We start from the raw sequence: 22635 nt of genomic DNA, 5'->3' as shown, positions 1-22635 counted from the left end.
AAATACTAATTTAATGAAATTACGCTCAATCTTGCTCTATGATTGTAGCTCAAGTGTCAGCAAACTATACCCTGTGGACCAAATATTTATTTTGTAAATAAAGTTTTACTGAAGCAAAGACATACTCATTCATTTCTGCTCCTGTCTGCTTTTGCTCTACAAAAGCAGAGTTGAATAGCTGAGCAGAGACTACATGTTGCACAAAGCCTAAAATATGTACTATCTAGCCCTTTAAAGAAAACTGACCAACTCCTACTATAGATAATCAGCTGGAAATTTGGTTGTAAAACCAGTCTGGTCTGTGTGTGTATTATTATTATAGAATTTAGAACTTTTATGTAAAGATTTCTTCTCAAAAATCAAAAGAATTTAAAAAAGAAAGATATAAAGATGTTATGATAGAAAATATACGGATGTCCAAAAAAAAGAAAATATACAGATGTCAAAAAAGAAATATACAGATGTCAAGTACATAGGAGAGTTAAATGGCATAGATACATGATTTTTTAATGAAAAAATTATTTTATTATTATTATTATTTTTTTTTAATTTATTTATTTAGTTATTTTATTTTTGGCTGTTTTGGGTCTTCGTTTCTGTGCGAGGGTTTTCTCTAGTTGCGGCAAGCGGGGGCCACTCTTCATCGCAGCGCGCGGGTTTCTCACTGTCGCGGCCTCTCTTGTTGCAGAGCACAGGCTCCAGACGCGCAGGCTCAGTAGTTGTGGCACACGGGCCCAGTTGCTCCGCGGCATGTGGGATCTTCCCAGACCAGGGCTCGAACCCGTGTCCCCTGCATTGGCAGGCAGATTCTCAACCACTGCGCCACCAGGGAAGCCCCTATTTTATTTTTATACTTTTATATATATTTATGATATATTCTTCATTAACTAAGAAAAGAAGTAGCTGCTCTTTATATTAGAGTATGTCACAGAAAATTAACTGTTCTACTACTATTGCTTCACTAAAAAGTAGATAATTAATTCTTCCTATAGGAATAAAGGAGTAAAGTTAAATATAATTAATTATTTTTTAAAATGAGGGGAGGAGAAGGTGGAAAGAGGGAGGAGAAGGGAGGGGGAGCAGGGAGAGAGAAGCTACTATACCTCATTCTCTAATTGATATGAAGCCAATCTGTGTACCAAAGTTAAGGCCATCTCGGACATGGGAGAAAAACTTGTCAGGATGACAGGAAGTACAGAGGTTGAGATCTTGGTTCTGGTCCTGAATATTCTGTGGTAGAATTCCTCCCTGTTCTAGAAGAATCCTTAGGATAAAGATTTTTCAAAAGACAGAAAGTTTGTTTTACCAACAGCCAAAGCAATATGGAAAAAGTATGGTTATTAGTGTAAAAGAATTCTGGGAAAGATCTGCTTGGAACAATGCAAATTGTTATTCAGTTACAGAACAGTGACAAGTCAGGAAATGGTAGATTTCACCACCATTAATCACCTAAGTTCATATGTGAACTGTATAACCTCCATATTGTCCTGCAGACATGATCTGGGTACAGGATTCTATAAGCAAAATCAAGTACTTATTTAAGAAGAATCTTGAAGACAAGATTCAATTGATTCAGACAGAGCATGCTTTGTAGTCATCTGGCTCTCCCGCCTCCTTTCCTTCTATTAACCAGAGTTTTCACAGAAAACTTGCTTCTCCTTAAACACTTTATGGTATGAAATATGACTATAAATTAGTGACACTTATTTCACAGGTCACATTTAAGAATCAATTTCAATCCTTTCTACTTAGGTACTAAATGAGGCAGAATCTGGGTAAGGTTTTGCTGACTGGAAAAGAAACACTATTCAAATCAGACATCAATTTTCCTTTGTAGAAATGACAAATAATTTTTATTATCTATTAATAGCAAAATTTCATAAATTCAAAAATGCAAGGGAACATAAAAAACTTGAAAGTATCTATATGTTTATACTATCTAGTATTTTTGCTGAAAAATATATTCCTCCAGTTAATTAGAGAATAAGAATAATTTAAAAATATCAGTTTCCTGATAGTTTATTATATTTAGGAGAATTTAGCTGAGGAATGTCTGTGAAGTGCCATTCTTTTCTATAAAAAGTGCCAACTTTTATATATGAAGTTTAAGTAGATCTCTTAAAACTAAATGCCAACTGTTTCTTCCTTCACTTTTAAATCAATAAGAGATACCAGATCAGAAGACTGCTGTTATTCAAACTTAAATGAGAAAAGATTTCATACTTAAAATTAGTTTTTGTGTAAGTGTATATATCAGCTACTTAAATACCTGCCACCTGAATTTTCTTGGCGTTACTAATTGTTTTCTAAAATTATCTTCATTTTAGAAGCAATAAGCCATAATCAAACTTGCAGTTCTGGACTGAAATCAAACATACCTCGTGGCTTTACGGATGTCAACATAGGGATTTGGTGAGCCAAAGAGCCGTACACATCTGGGATCAAGATTATAAAATGCCTTTGCTGATTCCCTTGGAAGAGTAAAACAGCAAGGTCCTACTGAAGGCCCCAGTACAACAATAATGTCTTCCAAACTACAGCCGTATTCTGCTATCATAGCATTCACTGTAGCCATAGCAACACCTAGCAAAGTACCTCTCCAACCTGGTAAATAAGAAGAAAAAGAGATAAGCAAAGTTAAAACATAAGAAAATTTCATCATAATTTATATCTAAGTTAAAAATGAGCAGTTTATGTATTTTTCAAAGTCCAGAAATAGTAAATGAATCACAAAATTAATTAATTAAGCCAAATAATCAACTAACTAATTAAAATACTGGTTTTTAAATGAGGTATATTATACAAAGCACCTGACACAGAAGAGACATTTAATGGGAGGTCCCTTCTACTTCCTTTCTAAAATGTTCTATACTTTCAGTTTCCACTGGAATTATATCTTCTTAGTCTTCTCCCTCTCCTTCACTTTTTATGCACTTTTAAAAATTGTGGGAAAAAACACATAGCATAAAATTTACCATTTTAACTGTTTACAAGTGTACTCTTCAGTAATGTTAAGTCTATTCACATTGTTGTGCAACCAATCTCCAGAACTTTTTCATTTTGCAAACTAAAACTCTATGCCCATTAAACAAGAACTTGGCCTTTCCACCTTCCCCAGTCTCTGACAACCACCCGTCTTCTTTCTGTTCCTATGAATTTGACTACGCTAGGTACCTCCTATAAGTGGAATCATATAGTATTTGCCTTTTTGTGACTGGCTTATTTCACTTAGCATAATATCCTCAAGAGTCATTCAATGTTGTAGCATGGGTCAGGATTTCCTTCCTTTTTAAGGCTGAATAATATTCCATTGTATGAATTTTGCTTATCCATTCAATTGTGGTTGGACACTTGGGTTACTTTCACCTCTTAGCTATTGTGAATAATTCTGCTATGAGTATGGGTGTGCAAATATCCTGTCAACATCCTGCTTTCAATTCTGTTGGATATATATTCAGAAGTGGAATTGCTGGGTAATATGATAATTCTATTTAAAAATTTTTGAGGAACCATCATACTGTTTTCCATAGGAGCTGCAACATTTTATACTCCCACCAATAGTGCATTATGGTTTCCATTTCTCTTCACCAACACTTTCTTTTATAATATTAGCCATCCAAATGGGTGTGAGGTGATATCCTGTGGTTTTGATTTGCTTTTCCCAAATTATTAGCGACGTTGGGCATCTTTTCACATGCTTGTTGGACATTTGCATATCATCTTTGGAGAATGTTCTATTGAAGTCCTTTACCCATTTTCCAATCAAGTTGGGTTTTGTTGTTGTTCTTGAACTGTAGGTGTTCTTTATATATTCTGAATATTAACTCCTTAGTAGATACATGAATTGCAAATATTTACTCTCAATCTGTTGGATTGACTTTTCACTTTGTTTACTGTGTCCTTTGATACACAGAAGTTTTTACTTTTGACAAAATCCATTTATCTATTTTTACTTCTGTTGCTTGTGCTTTTGGCATCATATCTAAGAAACCATTGCTTAATCCAAGATCACAAGGATTTACAATTACACTTTCTTCTATGAGTTTTAGAGTTTTAGCTCTTACATTTAGATCTTTGATCCATTTTGAGTTAATTTTTAAATATGACATAAGATAAGGGTCTAACATTATTTTTTTGCATATGACTATCCAGTTTTCCCAGTACCATTTGTTAAAGAAACTGTCCTTTCCCCATTGTACAGTCTAGGTACCTTGTGAAAAATCATTTGACCATATATGCAAGGGTTTATTTCTGGGATGTCTATTCTATTCCATTGCTCTATACATCTGTCTTTATACCAGCACCATACATACTGTTTTGATTACTGTAGCTTTATAATAAGTTTTGAAATCGAGACGTGTGAGACATCTAACTTTGTTCCTTTTCAAGACTGTTTCTTTTATCTTTGATATTTTTGAATTTAATGTTTCAAAACCCAGGAAGTAGCAAATAATATTCCCGTTTTATATCCAGGAACTAAGACTCAAATTTTAAGTAACTTTTGACAATGTTACTGTCTTCTAGTCATTCATTACTTTAGCTAGATCAAAAGAAAAATGCACCACTTTCTTATTTATCTATAGTCTAAAACGCAACGTATTCGTTGATTTACAAGCAGAAGAAAATCTAAAAGATCATTCTTCATTTTACATAGACTCATAACCACTGGATAGTCTAAACAGTATTTTTTTAAAAATCACCAGAAAACAAAATTCCATAACTTTAACACAACACAGCACCTAAAAATTCTTTGTTCTTATCTTTAGAGAATAAAGCCACTAGACTACAGCATATTAAACTAAATGCGGTTTTCCAAACATATCTTGCTTTTTCTTACCTCCACACCTTTACGCATGCTGCTGCATTTTCATAAACACCTTCTGCGACCCGACATGTCTCAACTTCCTATTCCCTATTACCTGGACTCCAGGGGTTCTCAACTAGAGGCAGTACAACTCCCTGGGAGTGTTTTGAAAAGCATGGAGGCTTTTTTTTTTTTTTTTTTTTTGGTTATTACAACTCCGAGTGCTACTGTCATGAAGAATTTCAAAAGCCAAGTAAACTTGGTCTGCAGTGTAAGACTATCTTGCCCCAAATGTTAATAGCACCCCTACTGAGAAACACTGGCACCTAGCCAAATCCTACAAATCCCCCAAGAATCAGCCTAAGTACTGCTTTCTTTGGGAATTATACTCTGATTCGTATAATTTGACTTAGGGACTCCTTTTATCTGCTCCTGTCCTAAGAGTCTGCTAGCTCTCCCCTATCTTTACACTTATCACCATGGGTAGTAATTAACTATTTGTAATGTCCATCAGAAAGAAATTATAACTTTTCCTGTACCAAAAAAATTGGTAAAATCCTAGATGCTTAATTAAGTACACTTACCAGAGTGAGCAACCCCACATGCTTTTTTGACAGGATCGGCAAAAACTATCGGTATACAGTCAGCACCAGGAGCCGCTATTGTGACTCCTCTTTGATTTGTGGTGATTCCATCGTAAGATTCAGGCTCCTTCCTTCCCATAATCCAGACATCATTGGCATGATCAGTCTAATACCAAAGATGTGAGAAAAAAATGTTTTGAAGAGTTTCTCATACCATAAGCTTTTCTGAAAGTACGCATCTTGTACAAAATTATATAACCAGTTTAAGGTTACAAGCATTCATTAAATATATCAGGTCCATATATGATAGAATAACAAATTTACTTACTTAACTTTATGATATGATAATCTCTGCATATTTTCCTCAAAGGAAAGCAGACTTCTACGTTTAACAAACATTTTAAAAAATTCAAAATAGTCCATCCATCATGAATACCTCCCAGTAGAGATGGGTAAATCTCTAACTGCAGTACTTTCCACAAAGTACTAATTTACTGAAAGAAATTAAATTTCCAAATCAATGATATTTTTACTTTCCCTGGAGTCAAGTAACGCTAGAATTCTGTAAGAAACAATTATCTCATCAGTTGTACCCTAGTTCCTCCTAGTGTTGATTAATAACGGCTTTTCTCGGGACTTCCCTGGTGGCGCAGTGGTTAGGAATCCACCTGCCAATGCAGGAGACACGGGTTTGATCCCTGGTCTGGGAAGATCCCACATGCCGCGGAGCAACTAAGCCCATGAGCCACAACTACTGAGCCTGCGTTCTAGAGCCTGCAAGCCACAACTACTGAGCCTGCGCACCACAACTACAGAAGCCTGAACGCCTACAGCCTGTGCTCCACAACAAGAGAAGCCACCACAATGAGAAGCCCGCGCACCGCAAGGAACAGTAGCCCCTGCTCGTTGCAGCTAGAGAAAGCCCACGCGCAGCAACAAAGACCCAACGCAGCCATAAATAAGTAAATGAATGAATGAATGAATGAATAAATAAATAAATAATATACTTTACATCTTCCAAAATAGGAAACAAAATTGTACCTTTATTTGGTAAAATTTCTTCACATTAAATCCTGCAGCATTCCCCAGCCTATGCAGATTTTCTTGAACAACAGCCTTGGGATCTCTCCGTTTGGAACTACTGAAGAGATTGAATGAGCTAAGAGTTGGTATGTAAGATATCCCACCTGTTCTTGTAGTAAATCCATGTATGAAAATATCTGTTGAAGATAAACAATGAAGATTAAAAACATGACACACAAAAAACTATAAGCATTACAAACCCAGTCTCTCATTAAGACTTTCCCTAATCACCTCATCCTGCATTAGTTTATCTGCCTTCTAATTTCTACAGCTCTTTATACCTCCATCTATTCTTACGACATAATGCTTTGAGTTTGTTTTACCTTCTCTGTGGGATTATTGCTCTTCAAAGGGTATCTTTTGTTCCATTTGTCTTTGCTATCCCAATAGCATGTAGCTCATAGAGCTCACAGTAAACTTCATTCTTCTGTGAAAGCACCAATGAGTTAAGGTTTCAGAATTTCTAAGCAGGAAATGCTTACGGTCATAAATCTCATTTAAAAGGAAGGCTGGAGGATTTGTCTTAAAGCTGAATTTGCATAAAGAGAATTTATTTAGTTAGGGTGGCTATCCCTTGACACCCCTGACACTACAAGGCCATGCATGACACTCCCATGTTGTAACTGATGCTAATGAACACATAAATTCACAACAGTCTACAAAAGAAAGAAGCAAAAAGAGGTGAACAACCTGTAAAGAAAGACTGGTTTTTCACATCCAGTAAAAACAACAGATAGTGTTTAACGCACCTGGGATCAAAGGAGATGTGATAATGGTTAATTCTCCTTTCAGTGCTGGCAAACTTCTCAAATATGTTTCTATTTCATTCTGGATTGCTTCTAGTTCTTGAGCTGTGATTATGTTTATTTCAGTAGGCTGTTTCAAAAGACCTCCCTTCAAAGTCATCTGTAAATCTTCAAACTCAAAATTGTAAACATCAGTGAAGAGTTGACCAATAAAAGCCTTCATTAATGTCTTCCGGTGCACAGGCACAATTACCTTAATGCTGCTCAAATTTTTTTCATCAATTTTTTGTTTAATGGTATACAATGAGGCAGCCATGCTGGGATTGCTAACAGTCTCAAATTCTCTCAGGAAAGCAGATAATCCATTGCTTGTTTCTAATTCACAATTATCATGGTCACAGCTGATGTTACTGCAACACATTATGCAAAGGAACTTGGCCTTGGCACCATGGTGGTATCGGACAGCATTCAATGTCTTTAGTAATGTCTGATGACAGTTTTTCTGAGAGTTTAATTTCAAGCCAAAGAGATCTATCAACACTGCTTCTGCCATCCTTCAACACTATACAAGGTTCTTCAAAGAAGGTTTTTGTGCCCCCCAAAGTCACCTGTAAAGAAAAATTAGCATAAGTAAGAATACAAAGTTATATCAATCTCCTTATAGTTACAACAGAAACTTGTGGATGGGTAAAAAGAATTGCATTGACTTAAAAATGTAACCAAAATAGTGAATCTAGACTCCTCCCAGAAAAGCTAGTCCACTATTTGTCAGAACCAGGACAATGAAAAGCAAAGCCATCTCTTAATTCATTTTGTGAAAGTACTTTACATCTTTCCAGCAGAACAATAGTTTTTGTTTTGTTTTCAGGTAGCAAATTTTTTTTAAATATCTTTATTGGAGTATAATTGCTTTACAATGGTGCAGGTAGCAAATTTTAAGCAGGGAATTACTTGTTGACTTAGACAAAGTCCTGTTTTTTAATCACAGGGTGTCAACTTATTGGTATATCCCTTCATATGAAATACCTGGGTCTCGAGTTCAATAGGTTAAATGGAGCTGCACCTAAAAATTAAAAAATTTTAAATTCTTAATTGTTTTTTTTTCCTTCAGAAAAATTGCATTTTGTTACTGTTGTTTTTCAGAAGCAGACTCACAGATACAGAGGACAAACTAGTGGTTAACAGCGTGGACAGAGAAGGAGGGAGGGGCAAGATAGGGGTCGGGGATTAAGAGGTATAAACTACTGTGTATAAAAGAAATAAGCTACAAGGATATATATTGTACGGCACAGAGAATATAGCCAATATTTGATAATAACTTTAAACGGCATATAACCTATAAAAATATTGACTCACTATGTTGTACACCTGAAACTAATATTGTAAATCAACTATACTTCAATTTTTTTTTAATGCGTTTTTAAGGAGATAAAAGCAGGGATGACTCCAGGATTCACGTAGGACTCAGGTATGGCAATTATCTCATAAGCAACGGCAATTTGGATCAGGTGTGCGTCCCACCTGCCCTCCTCTTCACTCCCCGCGCACAGATCTTCTCACCCCAGCCCCTGCCCTCCCCCACCCCAGGCTGCCGGTCTCTCTTCGGTGACCTCTTCGGTGACCCCCTTTGCCCCGGATGGTTTTCTCCTGCCGCCACTCCTAACCCCCTCCCTCTGGACCGTGAAAAGCCCCACGACGCCTCTGCCACCCGCCCGGTCCGCGCTTGGCCCCGTGGGGCGCCGATCCTCACCTGCCGGACTCCTCCCGCCCCTTCGAGATTTTCCGACGGCCAGACGCACACCCGACGCCGTTCTCCGTCCTCGCCCGTCGCGCGTCGCCTTCGGCTGCACACTCGGTGGGCGGCGAGCTCTGAGGCGTCTGTCGCCTCCAGTCCTCAGCCTGAACGAGACCGGGAGGCCGCGAGCCTGTGCCCGGGCGCTGGGCGGGCGGCGCCCGTCCCGCCTCACCCACCTGACCGCGGACGGACGGAGCCCCCGCCCGGCAGCCCCCCGACAGCCGCGGAGGCCGGGCCGGGTGCGGGGAGGCGGGAGCGATCTGGGGAGCGACCCTCGGGTCGGACGCGCCCGACCGCGGGGAACCGTCAGCAGTTCCGGGTCGGGAGTGCGCCAGCCCGCACCCACCGCCCGGCGCCAGGAGGAGGAACGGGAACCAGAGCGGCGGACCGACCGAGTGACCGGAGCCAGGCGGGTCCGCGGGCCGGTGGCTGGGCGGGGGTGGGCGGGGCGCGAGGGAGCGGGGCGGACCTCCCGACTGGGCGCGCGGCCGAGCGGCCTCGGGTCGAAGACCGCCTTCCCCCGCCCGGGGGCGGTGAAGCCCTTTCCCGGCGTCCGCGCTCCCAGCCTGGCCGCAACGAGTCGCCGGCCCGGCAGCGCGGTCGGGACCCTCGGTTTCCTCCCCAGAGCCCAGGCCTGCGACCCTCACTGCGTTAGCACTTGGCACTCTGTCCCATCCAAGTTCAGGTAACGTGCCTCCTGAGGTAGACTTTTTTTTTTTTTTTTTAACGGTTTTGCTTTATTTGTTTGCAGAAGCAAGTTGGCTGAACCCCTCCTTTGCCTTTTTGCTGATCCTGCCTAACTTGCTGACTGAATTTTACAGCTCCTGCACGTGTGTGGATAAACGGAGGTCCTAGGTGCCCTTTGAAAAATACGCGCCAGGAGTAGAAAATTCTAATTTTCTACTGATAAAGAAGTAAATTAGCATCCTTTCTCTGCCCTGAAAGAGCATAACATTCATTTATTTAAAAATATTGAACAGCTCCTACATATACGGTAGGCAGACGCTCTGGCCAAGGGGAAATATCTCCAGCCTTCAGAGAGTAGGAGAAAGGATGCTTCCTGGGGAACTGGTTATGACGGAAGGAGGGGGTCCCTTTCTTCTGACGGTCGCTCCGACGATAAGTGCTGAAGAACCTGTCCCCGAGAGGAAGAACCTCAGCCATCTGGGAGTTTAGAGGAGCACCTGAAGTGGGCAGGTGCTGCTATTCTATGGCGTCACCAACCCAGAGTAGGAACCCACTGTTCAGTTATCTGGCAGAGGTTTCTGTCAAAAATTGTACTTTCATCATTTTTGTTGGACATTTATTAAGAGCACTGAGTGCTATGTGGTGCACCTGATCCCCTCTGCCCTGAGCTTGCTTTATGTGAAATATTACTGTGAGCAAAATAGAGGTCTTTAGTTACAAAGCTGGGTGAAAACATTTCTCTCTGTTTTTATAGACAACGGGGGTAATTCATTTTCTGTCATGCAACGGTAACAGTAAAAAAAAGTTAAAAAAGAAATATTTCAGAATAGGGAAGCTGTCAGGGAAGAGAAAGTTTGCCGTTGTATTGTATTTATATACCATTTCCTTTCACCGTCTGGTACTGGGCTGTGGCCTCATCTCCTAGCAGTCTCTTACGTCACCCCCATTCCCCCCACTCCAGTGGCTCTCAATCCTGGCTACACCGCAGAACTACAAGCAGAACTTTAAAAAATATACATCCAGGGAGCTCCCCCCTCCACCACCTCCAGATATACATTTGAATCAGAAACTCGGGGAGTCAAGTCTTGGCCTGTTTTGCTTTGCTTTTTGTTTCGTTTTAATCTCTACAGATGATTCAGATGCATAATTAGATTTGAAAAAACAACTTCCCTATTCCCAAGCCACTCAAACTAAAGGCTGTTCCTTGGAACACCATATGATTTAATCCTTTGCATAAGCCACCCCTTCTGCTTAGAACACTCTTCTTATATGCTTTTTTTAGCTGTTACTTGTTCAAGACCCTTCAAGCTCAAACATCACCTTGAATCCCCATCCCCTCGCTAAGCAGAATTAACTGTTTCTTTTATATGCTTTTTTTAGCTGTTACTTGTTCAAGACCCTTCAAGCTCAAACATCACCTTGAATCCCCATCCCCTCGCTAAGCAGAATTAACTGTTTCTTTTAGCTTTTTGTTTGTATAGGAGAAGCTCTCTCATAGATGCACTCTGTATCCGTAATGAAGCAGTACGTTGAGAAAGTCAATTAAACATTAAATTGTATACCTCATAAAGATGACCATGGTAGTATATAAATTATATCTAAATAAAACTGTTTCGAAGGAAAGTCAGTTAAACCAGAGAGTTATGAAAAAGTATACCACAATACCTTAAACATTTTTTAACCTAAAACAACTATATGCTTGTTTGCCAATCTGTTGAGAAAGTCCAAGGCCTTTTCTTTGCACATGGCCTCCTGATTAGAGTTCTGCATCATATCTCTTCCATAAACTACACTTCTCAACCATCAGCTAAGCTTTCCCAAGATTCCGTTCCTTTCAGAGGAAAATAACCTAGAGGCCCTTGTGAAGCTGAGTGCAGATTTCTTCGTTATAATCAGTTATAGTTATCTCACACATGCAAACAACTCACCTTAATTGGGTCTTTCCAAAATATTAAACATAGCTTTTAAAGAAACAACAAACTTTATTTCCACACTATTTCATTGGCTTACGTAATATTTAATTAAATTATGAAAGCACAGTGACAAGTACAACTGGCATAAACAGGTTCAGGAACAAACACAAGTGACATTGTCAGATGTACACTTCCACTGGCAGGAGCGGAAGTGGGCAGACTCACTGGAGGGTAGCTTTCTAACCCTTTAGCATTCAGCATGCGCATTCAGCGTGATGTGGGAATTATCAAGGTGTGTCAGGACCGTGCTCCCTTCAAAGCTTTCCTTGCCTCTTCCAGCTTCTGTTGGCTCTAGGTGTTCCTTGCGTTGGGGTGCATGACTTGGGGCTCTATGCCTCTATCCTCACATGGTCTACTTTCCTGTATGTCCTGAGTCTCAAATCTCCCTGTACCTTTCTCACATAAAGACACCTGAGTGGAAATAAAGAAAAGGCCAATCATAGAGTAAGCCAAGGCTATTTATTCAGAGCTTGCTAGAACAAGGGAGTCAGCCACATTACTTGTGTTTTGGCAGAGACTCAAAGGCAGGCAGAGGGGTGGGAAAGCTTATAGTGGAAAAAAGGGAAATCTTCAGGTATGCCCTGATTGCAGGCTGTTGGCCTGGGGAAGCTGTAGGTGGGCTCACTAGAAGTTGCGCATCCTATGTGATTGGTTAGGGGTGCATATTTGGCTTTCTCTGGTTGGTCCTAAGTTGGAAGTAGGGACAAAAACTAGGGAAGCTGTTATTTATTAATCAAGCACTGGCCATTTGGGGGCCATTTGTTACGGGGGTTAATGTTTGGCTCCTGAATTGTTATTAGAGATAGTGGTCTGACTTCCTACGAGTCTGACTTATAGATGGCAGGCTAGCTGGTTACTGTAGATGATGGATGGTTTCCTGGGTTGGTTGCTGCAGGTTGTGGGTCAGAGTCCTGTTTTTATATATGGCCTAGTCACTGTTTGTTTGCATGCTCAGCCTCTCACCTGTCACTGAATTTAGGGCCCACCCTAAATCCAGGATGATCTCGTCTCGAGGTCTTTAACTTAATTACACCTGCAAACATCCTTTTTCCAAATAACCTCATAGTCACAGTTTCTGGGGGTGAGGACACAGACATCTGTCTGGGGGACCACAATTCAACCTGCTATGAGCTCCTTTTGGTTTAGAAATCATGTTTACTTGTTTACAGAGTAAAAATAAAAGACTTTTCCCCTTACTGTCCTGAATGAGACAAGCAGGGAGGTTATGACTGGATTTCACCAAAGACCTATAATTTCTTTTTCAAACAGTTGCCTGGGCATCCCTTAAAACTTAGATTTGAGCTGCAGACCAATCCTTGTATGTCTACACCCCAAAACGAGATGTTTTTGTAGTCCAGTACTATCTGTACATTCAGAGAAATCCCACCTTTGGCTTAAAGCTATCAATGAGTAATATCTGAATGTTCTCTAAATTGTCTTTGAAAGAAAGTTGAGGAACAGTACCAATCCTCTGGTTTCTTTCTATTTTCAGCATCCTGAAACTTGAATCTCATTACCTAGCCAGGGAAGAGAAAAGTCCCTAGTTTCAGCAGATTCTAAGACTCTGGTATATAATAGGTATGCAATACATTTTTAATGATTCAATTAATTTATTCTTTTTGGATGACTCTGATGATGTAACTTCTCTTGAAAACATGTGGTTGAAAAGACTTGTCCTCTCTTTTACCTGAAGTATGTATTATTGATTCTTACTCATTTGTGCAGTTTGTTACATTTTCCCCATGATTCCTCTTTAATTTATTGTTGGAATTGAACCATCCAGAACTGATTCCATCATGCTTATGACAAATATAGACATAATTTTAAACTCTCAATTCCAGGAAAACTTTTCTCTCTTCCCCAGGTCAGTTTTTTTTAGCTTCCCCAGTTAAACATCAGCTTCAGATATTAAACTCCGCCTCCCACTTGGAAAACAAAAAACAAAAGCAATTTCACACTTATGTGAAAATTAACTACGTGATTTTTCTTTCCTTGTTTTCTAATAAAATGTATGTTCTAAAGGGGGTAGGAGGTAATTATAAACTTAACTACTTAAACTGCCTGGCAGGTCCACATAGCAGCTTTTTCCATTCAGGATGAAAAATGGTGCTTATGTGACATGGGTGCACATGGACAGTTGCCTCATCTTGATTCTTTTAAGCCAGAAGCTCTCAAAACCCTAGGGGAGTTTGACAGCCTTGCTTTATTTTGCTCATTAACTTGAAGGGAGGTACCAGACGATGAGTTTCCAAAAACTCAAACCATGGCCTTTTTAAAATCTCCTCCCAAGGGCCAATTACAGGCACTCGCCTCTTGAATTCAGATGAGATGGTGCACAAAAATCATGCTCATCACAATGCTTTAGTACATACTAAATACCTAATAAATGTTGATTTGCATCCTAATTGCTTCAAATTTCATCCTTCCTGCTTGGATGTATGACCTTTGGCGAATTTCCTTATTTCTCCAAGTCTTAGTTTCCTCATTTACAAAATACAGGTAAAAATCATGCCTAGCTTATAGGATTGCTCTGAAGGATAAAACAGATAATCTATGTGAAAGTACTTATGGTAATTAGTAAATGTTGGCTATAGTTAATATAGAACATGGTGGTTTATAGTATTTCCTTTGCATTGTTTTCTGTAAAGCTACTATTTTAGTTGAGAGTGTTTTGCCTAAATGATTTTTTATAAGTAATATTTGGATATTTACTATCAAATACTGTAGGTATTATAAGGTGTTTTTTTTAAATCAGTCACTTAATTCATATTTATATTTCCCACAATGCTTTGTATATAATATGTACCGACATACGTGGTTTGAATGAAAGAATAATTAATACTGTCTAGTCTCTACTCTTGTTTTTATTGATTTATGCAATTGTAATGAATTATCAGTAGATGGCAGTAGTTTGTTTTCATTTTAATTTTTTGTCCATTCTACAGTACAGATCCAGAAAAAATGAAAACTTCCTCAATTTTAAACCAGATATGCTTTCATGAATAGCTGGTTTAAATAAATATCACCCAAGAGTTCTTCAATTTATGCTGCTTCAGAAATAGATATCAAGAAGTACCAGTTACTTTATTTTTTACTATATAAATCTAATTTTCTTAATTTTTTTTTTTGGTTTCTTCATCAAATACTTTAAAGAATACAAAAATGAGTAAGACTTCCTGGAGCTTATAGTCTAATAGGGAAATATAGTATAAAATAATGTAAACAGTAGGAATAGAAATTGTTGAGTGGCAGGAATTTGCTAAATGCTTTATATTCATTATTTCACTTCATCCTCACAAAAATCTAATGAGGAAGGTACTATTATTGACAAGGAATCTGAGGCTCAGGTTGGAAAGAATTTACCTAATAAACTAGTAAGTGGCACAACCTAGATTCAAGATTAGCCCTATCTTACCCTGAGACCTAGACTGTTATCTATCTTGGTATAATAGAGATATAGAAACAATTGTACTAAAAAGAGAGAGCAAGAGATCATATCTACCCAGAAAGATCAAGAAAAACTTCTTAAAGAAGATGCATCTAAGGTGGAGTTGAAAGATTGGTTGCTATTTGATGTGATCAGAACAGTGTTTCAGAAGCATTATTCTGTCTGTAGAACAGGGTCAATTGAAGTGGAGATAGACTGTAGTTAGACACCTGTTATGTTCCAGGCACTGTTCTAGTTCTCTTCCCTCATGGAGCTTACATTAGTAAAAGGAAATAAAAAAGAAAAATGATAAAAGTGATAAATGCTGTTAAGAAAAATGAGGCAGGGTAAGGAAATGGGGGATGAAGGTCATGTTTTAGAGGGATTATCAGGGAAGGCTTCTTAGCTAAGAAAGTATTTGGAAGAGGTAAGGAGTGGTTGGATTCCAATATAATTTAAAGGTGGAACCAGTGAGTTTTGCCAAAAGAATTGCATGCAGCATGTAAGAGAAAGAAAAGAGTCAAGATTCTGATTTGTCTATTGGGTAAAACAATTGGGGCAGCAGTCTTGGGCCACATACTTGGGGAATATCTCAAATGATTTCCCAAAGGGTCTATGAAACATCAACAGTGAGCTCTCATTTATGATTATCTTGGGCAAGGCTGATTAAATTGCCTTGGGCTCTATACCCTTCTAGATACCTCCCTGCTAATGTTCTAGAGTTTTGAGTGTGAATAAGAAAAATGAACTTATAATTTACTGACATGGAGAAGACCATGAAGGAGCAGGTTTAGGGGTAGTGATGGAGTGGACAGAGACATAAAGAGTTCGGTTTGGAACATAGTAAGTTGAAATGCCTATAAGAAATTCAAGTGGAAATATCAGGTAGGAAATTGTGTATGAGTCTGGAGCTCAAGAGGAATGTCAGGTTAGGGATATGAATTTGGGAGTTGTGAGCCTATAAGGGGAGTTTAAAGCCATAGAACTGGATGACATTACCTGCAGAGTAAGTTTAGAGAAAAGAAGAGGCCTGAGGACTGAGTGCTAGGGCACTCTAATGTAAATGAGAAAGGTGAGGAGGAGCCAGCAAAGGAAACCAAGAAGTATGTTGTTTCAAGGAGGAGGGCATGATCAAATGTGTCAAATGACATGGATATGTTAAGGAAGATGAGGACCAAACTTGCCATTGAAGTGGCAATGTGGATGTCATAGATACCTTGATAAGAACTTTAGAGTTGTAAACGATTAATTCTGGTGGGTTCAAGAAGAATAGGTGGAGAGGAAGTAGACAGCAAGGATCTTGGCTATAAAGGAGAGCAAAGAAAGGGGTCAATAGCTGAAAGAGATTAAAGTGTCAAGCAAAAGTGGTTATTGTTGTTGATGATTATACGATAGGCTGTCCAGGATAATATGTTTGACCAAATAAAGGAGGAAATTCTATTGATGGGACGTTTGAAGGAGAAATGTCCTTGAGTAGGAGAGGAAGGGGTACAGAAGTAGAGGATTGGCCCTAGGTCAGAGCAAGTACACTTTATTCACTGCAAGAAAAGAATAGACTAGTATATAGGTATAGGTCCAGGAAGACTGGTAGATGGGGTGATTTACCACCCTCTCTGATATTTTCCTACTATCTCAGTTAAATAGGAAGATGGGTTATCAACTGAAAGAGGAGGGGGAAAGAGATGTGGGAGGTTTGAAGACAGAGAAGAAGGAGTGAAATAATCATCCATGAAACTTGGAAACTTTAGAATCCTAGGGGCCTAGCATCAAGGGCCCACTTGACATAAAGTGTCTTGAATTTAAAGTGAGACCACAGCACAGGTGTGTGCTTTTCTTGAGGTGTATTCAGCTACTAGTATGTAAGCAAAGCAACTGGTTGGAAGTTTTCCAGGGAAGTAGGACAGGGAGAGAGCAGTACAAAAAAAGTGAGGTTGAATGCAAAGGAATCTAAGCTGGGTAAGTGACGTGAGTACATGAAAGGCTAAGGGACCATGAAAAGGTAAAAGAGTCAATGTGGTTGAACAGCTCTTACAGTCAAAATACTAGGAGGGATGAGCTGAAAAATAAGTGTTTGAATCTGAGATTATGGATGAGGTGTAGTGATACTCTGTGGGTGGCTGGGGAGGATGGATAAGGAAAAACATCAAAGAACTGAGAAGTCAGGGTATTATAAGTACCACCTGTGTGGATGTTGAAATTCCAAAGAAATATTTTAATAAGTAGTAATAGAGACACAGAGTCAGATACTATAATCTAGGAGTGAAGGGTAGAGATTTAGAAGTCAACTGATAACAATAAGGAAGAGTAAAGCTTACTTTACTTTTTACTTTTTCTTACTTTACTCATCTGAAGCTCATGATGGCATGAACTTCAGAGAAACGAGGTGGTTTTAGGGAGAAGATGTTTTTAAAAGGATGTCATCTAAAAAGAAAAATGCATATGTTCAAATGTTAAGCAAGAACACTACATTCCTTTTATTAATCATGCAAAATTGTATGATTCCTTTTGTATAGGAATGGACAGGCAAAATCAGATACTCTTTTTCCAAAGACTGGTAATGCCTTTAACTCTGCCAACTCAGCATTCATTTGTTGCACTGGTACAGGAAAGAACTATTTCTCTCCATCTTTCAGGGGAGAAAAAAATCTACCCCTTCATCTCATCAGTTTCTCCTACGTATAGAAGAGATTGAATGGTGATTTTAAACTTGCATAAGGCTTACCCTGGCCTTACACAGGAGTGCCATATTTCCTGCATCCTATACCAAGACAGAAGTTGCTAATTCATCTTGGCACTGTTTTTCACAGATTCTGATTATAGTTTTAGAATCCATTTCATAATAGTTCTAGAGGTACTAGCTACTAATCCAGAATAATTAGTTACTCACTCTGTGTCAGTTACTGTGCTAAGCATGTTACATACATTAATTATTACAACAGCCCTATGAGGTTTTACAGATGAGGACACTGATGAGCAAAGAAATTAAGAAACTTCTCAGGGTCATAACAGCTGACAAGCAGGACAACCATTGTTGTTGTATTTTAATACAACACTCAATCAATCATTGTATTTTAATTCTTGGAACTGATGACGAATGTCATCACTCACTCACTCAATCATTGTATTTTAATTCTTGGAACTGATGACGAATATCATCACTCACTCAATCATTGTATTTTAATTCTTGGAACTGATGACGAATGTCATTGTCATCCTTGTGAGATATTTGGCAATTAATTTACTTTCAGGATCACTAATACATGACGGAAAAAAAAAGAAAAGTGAAAGATTATCTACACTGATTATTTTGTAGGAGTAAAGAAGGTGAACTAAAAAGGGGAAAAGAGACACAAGAATGTCAGGCAACAAAGGAAGGAAGAGTCAAGGAGTTCCTGAAGAAGGTAATGAAGCAATCTTCAGAAATATATAACTAAAAGAGGAGCAGTAACAAAAAAGTAGTATGATGGGATAATTGTGTTAAAATTAGTAGCAAATTAGAATAGAGGGAAGCTGTTAAAGTTTACCAGGAGGAAACTTATAGAATGTTTAGAAAAAGTATAACAACCTGAAAATGCAGGCCTATAATGAAAATTCATCAACTGCAATTGAGAAATGGTTATGGTACCACTATAATTGTAGTATATGTGCAAATGGTCCAGATACAAATTTTTAGGACAATCAAGATATTTATACTGTTCCATAACGTAACAGGTATAATATTGCAGTAGGTGACTTTGAATTGTCTGTTTTTATGGCCTTTGATTTTGGTTTTGTTTATAGTCAAAAAGGAAGAGTACCAACCCTAAATTTAGTTTATTTTTGAGAAAACATAACAATTTTCATGACTTTGAGTGAAGAAACATGTTTCTTAGAATGTTTGCATTTAGATTTTTATTATGTACTTTATTTTGTCTAGCTCTGGCTAAACAAGACACATCTTCATTAACTGATGCTGTCGAGCAAGTTGCACAGCAACAACAATCACAAACATCAGAAATAGAAAAAAACAAAAAATTTATGTTCCATTTACAGGTAACCTATTTCACACAGTCTTTTAAATGAATCTTTTTGTTCTTCAAAACTATATTAAATTTGTAACAGGGAAGTTATTAAGCATAACTTAATAACTCTGAGGAGGCAACTTAAAATGTCTGTTTTTCATATTTACACCTTCTAAATTATTCTGGTATCCCTAAGTAAAGTCTACATGAGTATTCCAGTTTCATGGAACATTTTACACATCCAGTGTGCAAACATTCAACAATGTCACTGTGACTATAAATAAGCATAAAAAATATGTCACATAGAATTATTTTAAATTCACTCTATTTGATAGTTTTTCCTAAAATTCTGAATTGAAGGAAGGTTAAGTTCTTAAGCCTGTGTTCTTAAAGCTATGGCTCATGAATTACTAGTTGCCAGTGAACATTTCAGGTAGATAAGGAACATTTCTGTGTTCCTTAAATTTCAAAATATGTTCATAATTCCACCACAGGCATCTGGAAGCCATACTTGTTTTTGTATTCAGCATAATTAGACATAACTGTTCTCTGTTAATATAGCTAAAGGAGCAAAAATGAAAACAATGTATTTAATTTTTAAAGGCTTTTTTATTAAATATAACATAGAAATGAAAAGAATATGCTCTAGAGCAGGGGTCCCCAGCCCCCGGGCCACGGACAGGTACCGATCTGTGGCCTGTTAGGAACTGGGCCACACAGCAGGAGGTGAGCAGCAGACAAACGAGCGAAGCTTCATCTGTATTTACAGCCGCTCCCCATCGCTCACATTACCGCTCTGCCTCCTGTCAGATCAGTGGTGGCATAAGATTCCCATAGGCGCGCGAACCCTACTGTGAACTGCGCATGCGAGGGATCTAGGTTGTGCGCTCCTTATGAGAATCTAATGCCTGATGATCTGAGGTGGAGCTGAGGTGGAGCTAGCACTGGGGAGTGGCTGCAAGTACAGATTATCATTAGCAGAGAGGTTTGACTGCACAGAGACCATAATAAATCAATTGCTTGCAGATTCATATCAAAACCCTATCAGTGAGTGGCAAGTGAAAACAAGCTCAGGGCTCCCACTGATTCTGCATTATGGTGAGTTGTATAATTATTTTATTATATATTACAATGTAATAATAATAGAAATGAAGTGCACAATAAATGTAATGCGCTTGAATCATCCCGAAACCGTCTCACCCCAGTCCCCCACCCTAGGCCGAGGAAAAACTGTCTTCCATGAAACCTGTCCCTGGTACCAAAAAGGCTGGGGACTGCTGCTCTGGAGCTGAACTGCCTAGTTTGAAAGAAGAGATTTGCTACTTCCGGTTCCATGGTTTAATCTCTCCATGCTTCTGTTTTCTCAGTTGTAAAATGGAGATAATAATAAGACCTGCCTGTAAGGTTTTCATGACAATTAAATGAAATAATACTTGTAAACATTATGTAAGATATCCTTGCTGGGGCCCTGGTAGGCAGTATGGGACCAGATTTTGATAATGGCTTTAGGTATTAATGCATCAACAGAGATATGATGATAATAATTATACCTTTGTGGTAATATAGATTTCTTATAAGTATTTGCATTGCATTAGTCACTTTCAGAAAAGGATACATGTTGACAATAGGATATAATACAAAGATAATAATGTCTTAGATTTCTATAAAGAAATTTTCTATAAAAATTGTCAATCTTCAAAGAGTTTTACAGATGTTATTTCACTTATATTGAGGGCCTAATTTCTATTAAGCATTTTGCTGAATATTGTCCTCACTCTTACACTACTCACCATCTATTAAAGAGGGAGACAAATAAGTAAACAAATAATTACATGCAGGGAAGTGGTGTCAACAGTAGAAGCATAAACACAGATTTAACACTGAAAGAGGAGTGATCGGTTGAGTTTTAAAAAATATCTGGAGTTCACTTGAATGATTAGGTGTCTGGGATAGGTTTGAGGGTTAGGGGGTGAGGAGGATGATATTCCAGACAAAAAGAACCTGAAAAAATTCACAGAGTCCTGAAATAAAATTGGTACATTCATAGAACTATAAGTAGTTTGGTAGTGGAATAACATAGAATGTATTTTGAGAAGCAACAAGAGATGTATAGCATGATAAAAAACTTGAACTTTATTCTAGAGATGATGGGAGGGTTTTGATGGACTTCAAGCAAAAGAGTGAATGATTAAATTTATGTTTTAGAAAGAGAATTCTAGATGCATGAAAGATACTTGTTATAATCCAACATCAATTTAAGATAAAAACTTCCAGCAAATTAGGAATAGAAGAGAATTCCAGCCAACTAAAAAAGGGCATCTACATAAATCCTACAGCCAACAGCATACCTAATAGGGAGAGACTGAATATTTCTCTCCTAAGATCAGGGATAAGGCAAGCATGTGTCTTCTCATCACTTCTATTCATTCTATGGTACTGATAATTCAAGCCACTCCTTGCAAGAAAAAGAAATAAAAGGCATCCAGATTGGAAAGGAGGGAGTAAAACTTTTTATTCACAGATAGCATGATTATTTTTGGAAAATCCTAAGGAATCTATTATTTTAAAAAGCTATTAGGACTGATAAGGGAGTTTAGAAAGGTTGCAAGATAAGATTAATTATAAAAATCAGTTGTATTTATATATGTTGAAAGAAACTATCAGAAATTAAAAATTTTAAAGCATTATCATTTACAGTACCATCAAAACTATGAAATACTTAGGGGTAAATTTGACAAAAGTTTTGTGTTATAGACTGAATGTTTGTATCTCCCCAAAATTCATGTGTTGAAGCCTTAATCACCAATGTGATTGTATTTGGAGATGAGGTCTTTGGGAGGTAATTAGGCTTAGATGAGGTCATGAGAATGGGGTCCTGGTGGTAGGATTAGTGCCCTTATAAAAAGAGATGCCAGAGAGCTTGCTTTCTGCCATGTGAGGACACAGTGAGAAGGTGGCCGTCTGCAAGCCAGGAAGAGTTCTCACCAGAACCTGACTATGCTGACACCCTTTCCAGCCTACAGAACTGTGAGAAATAAATTTCTGTTGTTTTAGCCACTAAGTCTATGGTATTTTGTTATGGCAGCGCCAGCAGACTAAGACAATATGTAAGACCTGTATACTGAAAACTGTGAAACACTGCTGAGAGAAATTAAGGACCAAAATAGAGAGATATACCATTTTCATGAATCATAAGATTCAGTATTGTTAACATGTGAGTTCTTTCTCTTTTATCTGTTGTTTAAAAGCAGCTCCAATCAAAATCCCAGCAGGCATTTTTTAGAGAAATGGACAGGCTGATTCTAAAAGTCCTCTGGAAACGCAAAGAACCTATAGTAGCCAAAACAACTGTGAAGAACAATGTTGGAAGTTCTACTATTACTTTGTTTTTTTTGGCCGCGCCACACAGCTTGCAGGATCTCAGTTCCCTGACCAGGGATTGAACCCGGGCCCTCAGCAGTGAGAGCCCAGAATCCTAACCACTAGGCCACCAGGGAACTCCCATAATATTACCTGACTTTGAGATTTATTATAG

At 38.3% G+C, this 22635-nt stretch overlaps 2 protein-coding genes across 4 annotated transcripts in view; one reads left to right on the top strand and one right to left on the bottom strand.

Moving 5' to 3' along the window:
• Positions 1-493: 493 nt before the first annotated feature.
• On the bottom strand, positions 494-9436 carry LACC1 (laccase domain containing 1). The gene is made up of 7 exons (XM_061170825.1): positions 8968-9436; positions 7221-7825; positions 6430-6608; positions 5389-5554; positions 2379-2604; positions 1104-1264; positions 494-790 (listed from the first exon to the last, which is right to left on the bottom strand). Exons 2-6 carry the CDS (start codon positions 7768-7770, stop codon positions 1105-1107), a joined length of 1281 nt encoding a protein of 426 aa, XP_061026808.1. The 5' UTR covers positions 7771-7825; positions 8968-9436; the 3' UTR covers positions 494-790; position 1104.
• Positions 9437-9484: 48 nt separating this feature from the next.
• The window catches only part of CCDC122 (coiled-coil domain containing 122), a 33038-nt gene continuing 19887 nt past the window's right edge, over positions 9485-22635 (top strand). The window contains exons 1-3 of one of the 3 annotated variants that reach the window (XM_061170998.1): positions 9616-9697; positions 18413-18500; positions 19016-19131. In XM_061170998.1, the coding sequence (XP_061026981.1) occupies positions 18455-18500; positions 19016-19131 (162 nt within the window). In that variant the 5' untranslated portion in view covers positions 9616-9697; positions 18413-18454. Of the gene's footprint in view, positions 9698-13194; positions 13251-18412; positions 18501-19015; positions 19132-22635 lie in introns of those variants that run through there. The other 2 variants (XM_061170997.1, XM_061170999.1) reach the window with 2 other exon arrangements.

Source organism: Eubalaena glacialis, chromosome 16 (assembly GCF_028564815.1).
Source record: "Eubalaena glacialis isolate mEubGla1 chromosome 16, mEubGla1.1.hap2.+ XY, whole genome shotgun sequence".
Taxonomy (NCBI): Eukaryota; Metazoa; Chordata; class Mammalia; order Artiodactyla; family Balaenidae; genus Eubalaena; species Eubalaena glacialis.
This window is presented reverse-complemented; position numbering and strand designations above follow the sequence as displayed.